The sequence below is a fragment of the Saccostrea cucullata genome, unplaced genomic scaffold (genome assembly GCF_032062105.1).
Source record: "Saccostrea cucullata isolate Sc308-1 unplaced genomic scaffold, CSIRO_AGI_Scuc_v1 ctg248, whole genome shotgun sequence".
Taxonomy (NCBI): Eukaryota; Metazoa; Mollusca; class Bivalvia; order Ostreida; family Ostreidae; genus Saccostrea; species Saccostrea cuccullata.
The window spans coordinates 91,613-104,208 of NW_026924677.1; the positions used below are offsets into that span (position 1 = coordinate 91,613).

At 30.5% G+C, this 12,596-nt stretch overlaps 1 protein-coding gene across 1 annotated transcript in view; it reads right to left on the bottom strand.

The window, feature by feature from the left end:
• Positions 1 to 8,908: 8,908 nt before the first annotated feature.
• The window catches only part of LOC134267019 (adhesion G-protein coupled receptor G7-like), a 30,375-nt gene continuing 26,687 nt past the window's right edge, over positions 8,909 to 12,596 (bottom strand). Inside the window, exons 25-30 of the mRNA XM_062749248.1 lie at positions 12,392 to 12,468; positions 12,029 to 12,155; positions 11,779 to 11,820; positions 11,208 to 11,294; positions 9,790 to 9,928; positions 8,909 to 8,952 (exon numbers count right to left, since the gene is read on the bottom strand). Coding sequence (XP_062605232.1) covers positions 8,909 to 8,952; positions 9,790 to 9,928; positions 11,208 to 11,294; positions 11,779 to 11,820; positions 12,029 to 12,155; positions 12,392 to 12,468 — 516 coding nt within the window. The remainder of the gene's footprint in view (positions 8,953 to 9,789; positions 9,929 to 11,207; positions 11,295 to 11,778; positions 11,821 to 12,028; positions 12,156 to 12,391; positions 12,469 to 12,596) is intronic.

Consider the following 12,596-nt stretch of genomic DNA (forward strand, 5'->3'; position numbering starts at 1 on the left):
TTTCAAACAAACTATACAGTTATTTCTGAGAGCCATATAATGCTAGCGTTTTAAAGAATGAAAGTGCAGGAACCTCTAAGAATAGAATACCCTATTTATGCCCATTTTATGTACTATAATATAGTTTGTTTATTGTATCATTATCTCACAAATTACTCTGGAAAAACATTAATAATACGATCATGTATTTTTGCATTGAGTTTCAAGACAATGAATGTTTAATTCGATACGTTGAACGATCCATAAATTTCCTTTCAACAACAAAAAACCTTGGAAACATATTTTGTTTGTCTTAACTTATTCATATCAGAAACATGTTGTGTAGAATACTTAATGCTGGGGGATGATTTTGATCCCTCGTTTTATAAGTATGACATCACTCTGCGTTTCTTTCAGAAAAATGTAATATTAAATGAACACTTTAAATAAGGGGGAGGTCTGTATGAAATATTTATGTAAGTGATTTTTTTTTAAACTTTATGACATTATGTAGAAAATGTTGGCCATGCTAATTGCAAGTGGTTAAATTTAGGAAAACGCGTTAAAATGGCTTTGAGTAAAAAGCAATACATTAAAAGTCTCTCTAGTAATTTTTGTTTTCATTAAATGAAAAACCCAACCTTAATCAAAATTCGTCTTTTTGCTCTACAAAAAGACAATAATAATATAATTTGTAAAGAGAGTTTTTAACACAACTTTTTCTTGTTGGGGGAATTAGCTAAAAATCTCTAGCTTTTTCATATAATTGAAAATCGGCGAGATATGCCTGGTTTCCCCCATTTCAATTATTGCAAGTTCTTCCAAATTATCACAAAAGCACACACTCTCTTAATCAAATAATATAAGCAGTCGGTGCGAGGAAGAATTTTCCACACACTCTAACGACAAATATTATCAGCAAGTTTTTGTCTTGACTACATTAAGAAAGAATTTATGAACTCATATAGTTTTTTTTTCCAAAATGAACACAAAATAGGTAATTATCGTACAATAATCGATCTAAAAAAACAATACAAATCAGTTATGAAGGTATGCAACATGGACCCTGGATATATTCCAGAGGTGTGATCAGGAGTAAAGGGGGAATAAGCATCCCAACACCCAATGTAGGCCCTTCGTATTGATTAGGAAGACGGGATTTTTTCGTAGTCAATTTCAGACATATACTTGTGTTTAATGTCGTCTCTTATCATCAACAGATCCAGAGCAATTTTCTTTAAAAGCATTAAAACCACAATTTAATATAATGATTATAAAAATAATACATCGAGATTTATTTTTACAACTTTTAACATAAGGACTCCGATGTTCATATTCCAACTATTCAATGTACTTTCTGTGAAAAACACGTTAAACAACAAATATTTCTAATTACAGCCACTTTCTTTAAAATCATAATACATTTTCAATTATTTCGACAATTAACTTGTAACATAAAAAGATTTACACATTGATGTAGCACAAAACACAACTGTATATAGAATGATGGTTATTAAAAAAGAAAAAGAGTTCAGACACAATTTCCTAGAAATGAAATAAATTTGATATTCGGGATTTTCAAAATTAAGTTGAACTTTTGTCAAATAGTATGATCACATAAATTATTAACAAACTTTTTTTAAAAGCGTTCCTCTAAAAATTATTAATAATGGAAATCTCAATTAGTTTAAAGTCTTTTTTAACTGCACCCCTTTAATCGATATACATGTTTATATTTTGAAAATAATTTTAAAAATTATATCAACGATATGAAATCAGAAATGTTGAAAAAAAGTTAATCATAACATTACGAATCAATATATGTGTATTAATTTGCTTATTTAATGTTAAAAATTGTCAAGAAAAAAGCCAATAACGCATTTTGCACAACTGTAATAAACTGAGAGGAGAAGGACAGGCAATTGTAAAAGATCTGACCTGTCGACAGGGTATGCTTACTCCTTCATGGTACCTGATTCCATCTTTGTAGTTTTAGAGGGTCTGCTTGCTCTGCTTCCGGCTTGTGTTTCAATGGATTTTTGAGCTTGACTGCTGTTCAGTATCTCCATATTAAGGTACAATGATACTCTGATAAGAGAGATAACTCTTAATGACACAAATGTCTATCATTCCTTTATAAATTTGTCCAGTTTAAGTGCATTTTTTGTCAAATTTTGCCCCGCAAGCCATGCTTTAATTGTATGAGTTTTATTCAGCATATACACTTCCTATGGAAAATCATAAAAGTTAAAGAAAAATTTTATATGAGTGAGCAGAGGGTTTATGAACCTTAAATCTTTAAATATGCGTTTTTTTCCCTTTCAAAATGCATCTAGCTCAGTCTGTAGAGCTCTCGCTCTGTGTTAGGAGAGGTCATGTGTTCGAATAACAGCCGCGACCGAAGTCGATAAAAAGGTATTTCAAAATGCTCCTTCGGCATCCGATCGGCATTTTGAAGTGAAAGTTGTGGGTCTTTCGGACAAGACCTTAAAAGTAGAGATTCCTTGTCACAGTATGCGTTGGCAGGATAAAGAACCTTCATTTCTCAATGACCTTGTGTGTTGAGTAAAAGTCTTAATTTGAAGCCATTCACCTGTACATGGTGACGTCTTTAAATCCGTAAAAAATGGGACGTAAAACAACTTATCATGAATCAATCAATCAATCAATCAATCAATCAATCAATCAATCACACAGCATCAATGAAGCATCTAATATTTCTCTTTACCTGTGAAGCTATTATGAGACATTCAACTAATACTTTAGCATGTGTGTGATCTTGCTAACTTGTCTGTCCTTAACTGTACATAACAGATAAATTATTCACCAGATTAAACAATACAGAGGTGCTACGAAATGGTTTGTTCTCAATCGTCTGTTCAACATATTGCAAATATATCATTATATTTCTCGTTATGTCCTTATACATGTTAACATAATTTACTATTGTGTCGCATAAATGGGGCAGAAATATGTTACTTTATCCCGCTTCAGACAAATTTGTAGATTGCTGATTGTATAAAGGCTGATCACATGACGCCCTGAAATTTTCCGTATTACGTCTCCGTCGAGGAGTAATATGAAAATCAGGCACGCGATTCCGTTCGAAGCGTTGTTATTGTAAATAAAAATGGCGGCTAAGGAACGGTTTACGTAGGTAGTTTAGTTAGATTTCTTGTTACCGTAACGATTTTATATGTTGATTGTTATTGTATTAAACTTAATTTTTTGATAATATGCGCAAATAATTCCAATCTTCATTTTATCTATTGATTTCCTGTGTTTTGATTGGACGAGAACACGTTTAAGAAAAATTTTACACATCGATAAATTCTTTTTCAATCAGAACTACTTTCTTGAACTAGCTTCTACATGTAGGTTATCGTATAAACAATTAAAGCATCATTTCTGGTTTGTTTTGGCTAAATTATGAATACAAAAAACTTCAAATTTAATTAATTAAAAAAAACTGGCGACATACTAGACTGCCCAGCTGACGGACGCCAAAATGTTTATGTCACTGTCCGATCACGAGTGTGAAGTTTAAAAATCGCTGTCTCAACGTTCATAATCTGATATAATGCGAAGAAAATCAGCTCAGTTTGTATTTTTGACAGGGAAAAGAAACGTTTTTCAAACTCTTGCATCAAATTCATATTTACTTTCTATATTTTCCCTCAATCTTTGAACAAACAAGTATTTTTCTCAACTTTCGCTATGACAGATGTCATTTATGTCAACATGGCCATGGTCAAGGACGAACTATTCTGAAGTAAATATATTACGATATATGTTGACTTATAACAACATTCGATAAGTCTTTTATAAGTTTATTTATCGATTGTTTTGAAAATTTAAGTGCAAAAAATTCATCTCGATTATGTTCCTTTGCGGTAAAATGTATTCCTACGCCGTCCAGAAATAACGGATTGTATGGAGGCCTCTAAAGAGAAATAATTTAAATATTTTTAAACATTCGATATTGGAATTATAACAAATTTCAAAGGTTCTTTTTGAAAAATTTATCGATGTGTAAACTCTTGACATTTTACTCACAAACTTAACATAAAAGTGCTTCGCACTTTTATTTAGTTTGTGAGTAAAATGTCAAGAGATTACACATCGATAAATTTTTCAAAAAGAACGTTTAATCCTATAATATTTTTTTTTTATTCAAAAAGGGCCTTCAGCTGGATAAATTCGTAACACAGTCAGTTAGTGACCTATAAATATATGTAAATATTTTTTGATATGAAAAATCTTCAGCGGGATAAATTCGTTACACAGTCTTTAGTGACCTAATACGGATTCATACATGGTGTGAAATGGAAATCCGGATTGGGACTCGGCTCCGCCTCGCCCAATACGGATTTCCATTTCACACCCTGACTAACTGACTGTGTAACTAATAATATACACTGTAGCAAAATATATACGACACAGCACTGCATTTCACAATATTGATATTTTCTTTTATTTCTCTTTATTATTTACACAACGAAAAGATTTTATATTCATATAAGTTATGTTTTACATTACATCTATGAAAGGAATCATCAATTTTCCTTTCCGCAATATTTTGCTGATATCTCTACAATTATATATTGAAAACAATTGACAATATTTTCATTAAGTTTCATCTCAAAATTGCAAAACACTAAACACATTTAATTAAAATCTAAAATAGTACGTTGGCTTTTATTCTGAACTAAATAATGCTATTCTGCAGAAGTTATATAAAAACTTAAATTTCCTGTCTAATCCACATCTCTTATGATATAAGAATATTAAAATATACATGCAAACTTCGCCTAATCGTCAGGTCTGAAACTAATTTTAGATCCCAAACTGAGAACGCCCATTTCAAATACAAAAAAAATCCATCTTATCTGTAAGGACAATAAATATATCATATATATTACACATGATAGTAATAATCGTACATTGACACTGATTTTTAGATTCCAAACTGAGATCATCATGTTTTCCACAGTTAAGTGAGGTCTTTCGGCTTCCCTCAGATGAAAACGAGCTCGTTTTCACGGTCAACGTCTTCGAGTTTCATGTCATCTGCAAGACAGAAAAATTAAGTCTCGATCTGTTAGGTGAACTAATTTGAACCCTCGAAAATACATAATTTTCCAGTGAACAGATTGATTACGAACATTTTGTTTGATATGAAATTGTTAAGTCTTATCTTGTGCTTAACATAAAGACTTTCTCGCAAGATTACTAGTATGAAAATGAACTATATGTATGTTAACGATAGGATATTCTTAGATTGCTAAAACATGTTTGTAAAAACTTATCTCAAGAATAAAAAAATAATTAAATTAAAATGACTTCCTTTCCTTAATTCTCTTTAATTTCTTTAAAAACTTTTAAAATAAAGAGGATTAAAATAGGATGCGATCTACTCTACAAATATGCAATGTCTATGATATTGATAGCAGATTCTTCTAATTAGAATTTTAGACAAGTTTATGGAAGCTTCAAAATATGGAGCATGCGCAACAATTAAAGTTTTTTTTAAAAGGTCGTGATTATCGATACAAAACTGAGTGAATAAAATGATTCTCTCCGTTATCGGCAATGAAATCGAGCCCCGGTCCGACAGATCGTTGTCAACAAAACCAGGAAGCAACTGCCCCCTGCCAAGCTAGGTATTTTGAAGTTACTAGCATAAGAAGTTGCTTAAGAAAGGTCCCTTTTCAGGGTAGACATAAGCATGGTAAGGATCCTTGGCTAATTAATGACCATTATTGTCATGCAAAACTCTATATTTGGGATCGTTCGTCGGCAAATGGTTTATATGAATGAAAATTCTCATTTGGGATGTAAACCAACATTCAATCAATTAGTCGTACGAAAAGAGAGATTCATTTTTAATATTTACCACTCATTTTTTTTAAAAATCACTTAATGCTTTAGAAATCAAGACTGACAATGAAAAAACGGCTGAAAAATACTTTCAAACAATTATGTATATCAGTTAAAATATTGGTATCCTCAGAAGTATTTTCAACTTTTATTTTGTAAACATATAAGTACGATCAGAAACTATCCGCATTTACCAGCACTTAGGCAATATATATAAAGAGTGTAAAATAGCATCTTGTCTCTATTTAATACTTCAAAGTTAAGGTTTTTTCCACAAATTATTGTTCCCCGTAGTACTACTGGCAGACAACGCTTTTATCAGCATAAATGTAATGTTCTCAATAGATATTTGACCCTTTATTTGACGAGGAGTTTTAAGTAGTATACACCCGATCAGTTTTCTCTTTATCAATTCTTTTATACATTATTTATAATTTGGCCATCTGTCTTGCAAATCGTCCTAATCATTATGTAATCCATGTTTGTACTTTTCATCAAATCTATCGCATTAACTATTAATTTGAAATAGATTTTGCATCCGAAAACAAGTCAAAATCGGAATACAGATATTCTTTTACAATAAAAAAGATAATTAAATAAAATAATAAAAATATATACATCTACTACATAGCTTTTGGTAATAAAAATATGAAACCTATCTCGTAAATGATATTTCATTCGGGTATTTAATGTATGCTTTCATAATATTGCATTGTAAAAGCCTATAAAAATAAAGTGTTCAGCGCGAGGAATTAAATCAAAGATAAATGAATCTTGCATAATATTGTGTTTAGACCACTTAACGTTTAATCTATTTATCAAAGTGGTATAAGAATTATTTCTTAATATTTGGGAATTTTTATTCATCCTTTTGACACTACTACGGAATAAGATTAGTTGCATTTTCAGGATTTGGGTATATTATCCAAATAAAACCAAAGAAACACTGGTAATGTCAATGTACATCATTTTTTTTCTGCAAAATATTAAACTCTCCTACCCTTATTATATACGTAAGTGAGTAAAGGCTACGTGTAGATATTTCTATGCAAAAAATATAATTAAAACTCGAAAGGGCTATAACTATCCCAGAGAAAAAAAAATTGAAATCTGTTTTTGCGTGGACCCTGAGGTCCACGCAGTAAATATATAAGCGAGGTTAAACCGGATGCCAGAAAGGCTAAAAATTGAAACCTGTTTTCGAATTAGAATACATTCATTGGGTAAATCCGCATATCGTATTTATATATTCATTGGCGGATCCGAATTTCTCTTTTATACATACAGGTTTATATAAAAACTAAACATTGGTTCTAAGGCACAAGCATTTTAAAAAGTAGGAAGAACTTGCAGTATATAGATACATGTAACTTAACAACTTGAATACAAAAAGTCATAATCGCTTTTAAGCCATGGCATTAATAATTACATGCTCACAAAATAAATCACTCCGAATACCGTTTGATAGAGGTCAGTAGCGCAAGGGAAAAAAAAATCTGCTACAGAGCTTTGCTTTGTTCAAGTGTACAAAAACAAGTTATAAATTTTTTAAGGACAGATGTTACAAACAAATCAGAAATTTTGAAAATAACAACATGGGTCAAGAAATAGAATTTGAAGTGTAACATATTGCTGCACACAGAAGGTTTACAATTTCTTTATATTCTAGAAATTTATTATTTGCATCATTTGCAATTTGGTTCCAGACATCCATTTTTTGTTTGTATCATCTCTCCTTAAACTGACAAAACTAAATAAAGTAAAAATTTAAGTTGAGACTACAGTCCAGATCATTGTAGAAAATGTTAACAAACCTATACATGAATATTAACTAAAGAAATTTTTTAATTGAATTTGAAACACATGCATATGGTCCACGTATTGCAGTCCTTTTTTAAAGGACAGCAACTTGTCTAATACATTTTGGTAACCCCGACATGCGATAGTCAGTGCACATTATGACGTCATATTATGACATAATTGATCATGGAACATGAAATAAATCACTTCAGCGCAAGGGCATATTTTGTTCTACAAAAACAAGGTATAGATAGACACAAAATACATGTATTCCAAAAATTTAAGATATTGCTGCACAAATGTCGATAGTGCATATATTAAAGTTTTAATTTTATTAAAATGTGAAATTATAAATTAATTACAAATGTATACACTATCTAATAAAAATTAAATAAAATTAAATATGACATGTCCTTGCACCGACGTTATTTTATTACCTTGAATGAAAGAGAATGATGACCTCATTACATGACGTCATAATGTATACAAGCTTTAACATGCTGTGGGTACAAAGTATGAATAAAAAAATAATTTTGAATTTTCTCTGAATATGAAACATAAATCATATGCATATTTATTAGCTCATTTGCATAGAATAGACATGCCCATACCTAGCCTTAATTCACTTGTGTAACTAAAAATACATGTACTACAATGTGAACATGTACATGTATTTCTTTCTCTTGTTTTCAGATTATCTTTCTCAGAAACGCAGTAATGTATTTTCCCAGTTAAAGAATACCTCAAGTTTCACGACTGGAATCGCAACCTTACAGATAAAGCTTAAAGCTTATTGCTCAGTTATATATTTGGCTTATCAGTATTGCCAAACTAATATATTTTTTGCTTTAAGCTACTTGTAGATGCTTGATTTTGGCTCACCAGTATTGCCAAATTTGAAGGCCAAAAGTCACAATTAAGGTTAGTCAAAAAAACATGTAAGCATCTTTAGTTAATGTGGATTCAATTTTATTCAAATCATTCCCCACTCACCCTTATAGGGGTAGGTAGGGACCACTTATGCATTTCAGCTTTTCAATATTAAACTGATTTTTTACTCTTTTTTCCCTATCTACAGTGCTAAGGTGAGTGATATGTCCCCCTGGACCTCTTGCTTTAAGTGGAAATGCTATATGAGACAAAAAGTGATGCTTGGCATATATAGCAAAATATTATTTTTTAGAGGCATCAAGCATATTGGGTTTTTCCCTTGCCTATATCGCCTCATTTGTTAAATGTATGATTTTTATCAGTTAGGTATCAAGCTTAAGAGGTTTTCTAAGTGGAATTTATCTTAAACCAAAAAACATATAAACTTTTAGGATAAATTATATCATTTCATTTACAGTAATTACAGCTCAACGCACTTTTAAAACTCACATGGTTTTTCACACAAATTAAAGTTACATTTTTCTTGCAATAAAACTTAAAATTATCGAGATTCAGTACGAGACATAACCCTTACATTATTACTTTTTTATATTAAAGGTGCATATTCTCTAAATTCATTGTATTAAGTTTTAAAAGTCAATGTTCTTAAAGGGAATTTCATTATAAATTGTATGATGTAAAATGTGTATAATTCTATCATAGTATTTAGGGAATAACTATCTTCTAATTTGGTATTTGCGACCGTTAATGCTGACGCGTAAGCGGAGCCGGTAAAACGGATGTTCGCGACCGTTAAATCAGCATTAACGGTCGCAAATACCAAATTAGAAGAAGTGGAATTTTGTTTGCTGTTTACAAAAAACATATAAACTTTTAGGATGAAAATTATATCATTTTATTTCAAACATCAGCATTAGCCAATCAAAAGGTGTTTTGCAAAATAATTGCATTAGAATTACAAATTAAATAGTCTCTCTAATGAAATGTTCAAATTGTGTAAAGTACTTTTCATATTTTTCATATAGTACAAGCCTTTAGATTTAATTTTCAAAAATGAAATCTTTTAAGCATTTTCTCGATTCATTGTCTTAATTACGTATCTGACGATTGGAATGTTCATAAAAAAAATATTCATTAGATCTGTAGTAGCATCAAAAAGAGTAGATAAATGGGTCCATGTTAAATTCAATCACTTTATTATATTAAGCGGTAGCCAGTAGCTGTATACTTTAAACTTACCTTTTGTTTCAATATCTTCTTTGCTATTCACGTGCGTTAATGACGTCACTTGAACATGCGGACACGTTTTGTAAGGTTTGACTGATCTCGATTTTCGTCTTAGAATATTTTCTTCGTTTGAAGGAGAAACGGCTGCATCCTGGCAAATCAAAAATAAGAATTGTGTTTGTAGCATTTTTGTACTATTGAATTTTCAGATATTTTTGGCGAAAATTTCTGACAAGGAATAATTGGTCGATACTAGTCTTAAAAATATGATTTGGAATCATACAAAACAAAATATGAACACAAGTCTCCTTAGATCGTTTTTTAGAAAAAGAATATAAAACGCTCAAAGGAGCCACTTCCTTGCCTCAAAATGTTAAACAAGATAGGTATACATGTACCTGAAAAAATCCATAGGACTGACAGACCTTCTAGGCACCTAATCCCATCTCCAATGTTTCAAAGGTTCCTGTTTTTGACTTATTCAGGATTTTATTTGTTAAACAGATTTATGAAATTGACCGCTGTTTGTTATTTTCACATTTCACATCTGGAGTATTATAACTAAATGCCAAGAAAAATCAAATATATATAAATCATTTGATAATTAAATACTAATAATAAAATGAGTGATTAGTTATTAAGCTCAAAAGTCCTCTGTAACAACACAAATTGATTCTTGTGTTAAATTTTAATTTCAAATAAACAATGAAAGAGAACTAAAACCATTACAGGTTGACCAACTCACTAAATATTACAAGCAACAAAAGTCTTTAAATTATGAAATATTAAAGCAATGGAACAGAGTTGCACCATATAAAGAAATGAGTAGAGTTTGGGCCATAAACGTGATAATTATTACAGTCCGAATTTCCTCTGTCATATTTATATTTTTTTTTCCTATATTTAATTGAATATTTAATAAATCTGACTGATAAGAACTCTAAATTATTTATAGCCTCATATTACCTTTGTTGCCGTAATTCTCATGGTATAAACATTATATCAAACCTTGTCCTGATATAGTTATATATTAATTTGCACACAATTCAGTGTGAAAATGATGACCTGACATTTTGTACAAAGACATTAGTCAACATACGACTTAAAGATAAACTGTATTTAACAAGGTAAGTGAATCGACCATAGAAATTACAAAATATCACGTTTAATTCTGTTTAATTCATTGCAATTTATATCGATAACAATCCTTCAATAGACCTGTACATCACTTTCATTCTCAATAACCGTGAAGTAAAGGGCAGAGCTGTGAGAAAACCGTTGGTTTTGAAAGCAATTTTTTTTTGTTGTTTTTGACTTCCCTAGGTGGTCGAGCGGTCTAGCACGCTATTTCTGCACTGTTCACAGACAGATTCTGTAAGTCGAAATTTCTACCCCAAATAGAAGTGGAAGTGATATATGCTTCAACTTACAGTCTGAGTTGGTATGTCCGAACTAGTGATAAATTCTCCTCTCGACAAAATGCGCTTCTCTCTTAATCTCTGAAGAGCCTGCCTTACCTAAACAAAGCACGTTCAAAGAAAATGATAATTATGTATCTCCTTCATTCAATTACATTGTATACGAAGTGAAAATTTTCTAGATATATTCTAACGAAAAAAAAGAAACATCTTTATGATGTAGAGTATACTGTTGTATTTGAAAGGGAAGAAATCGTCAAGGTTGCATGGTAGGTATTTCAACGATTAAATAATTTTAGCCAGTTTTCGGGTCTTAGAAACTGTTTCGTTTTGTGAATTTGTCAGTTTATCATTAACTAAAAATGGACCAAATAGTTTACACAGAAAAAAGTTTTTACTGGCATAACATATGAACAAGCTTTTTCGTACAAAAATATTTTCCATGATTCAAAATTGGTAAAGATTTTGCAAGGACACAGTTTAAAAAGTAACTAAATAATTATTTCTATCGAAGTGTTAACTTTGGATTGTTTTTTAATTCAATTATATAAATATATTCATGATATTGAAAGTAAAAAAATACCTCAGAGTTACAAACACAGTGGAATAAGAATACGAAGAAACCCTACAGAAAAAGAAAGATATATTAAATTGTTTACATAAAACTCAAGTAAGAAGACTTCTTACAAGCTTTCTGATCTAATTTTACTTTGAAAACAAAAGATTTTTTGCATTTTACCAGAATGAAATGATAACATACTTTTGTGTTAGCCTTCAGGTTGAAGAATGCATCACAGCCAAGTGTATAATATACAAATCAGATGTATACTTACCTGTAGCGAATTAAAGACAGCAAAGAGATATTGAAATATGATTGTATCTTTATTTACAGCCATGAGGCCAAATATCCAGGTCAAACCCAACAGAGGAAGCAGAAAAATGGCCCCTTTGACACTTGACCTGAAAGTCAAAAAGGAACTAAATAACTATGATAATATATGATTTAAAAAATACACACAAACTTTAAGTTTACTATACAACCGAAAGCGTATTGAAAGGATTTTGATGCAAAGCATTTGGTTATTTTCATTACTGAGAAGTTTTATTTAAATTTAGTATCTCTACCATTTGCTAAAACTCTTTTGGATATGTAATCGCTGGAGGGTTGTGATTCCCAGAGTTATAAGATATATTACCTGATCTGCTTATATTCATCAGATCTCTCTAGATGAATAATGATGCGGATAACAATCCATAAAATGACCATATTTACCTAAAGAAATAATTTTTTAGTATACATACAATTTAAACATCTGTTTACAAATAAATGAGTAATATATGTGATAGATTATGTCTGAAATCGACATTTGATAGATGTTAATTTTAAAAAAAAGTCCCTAT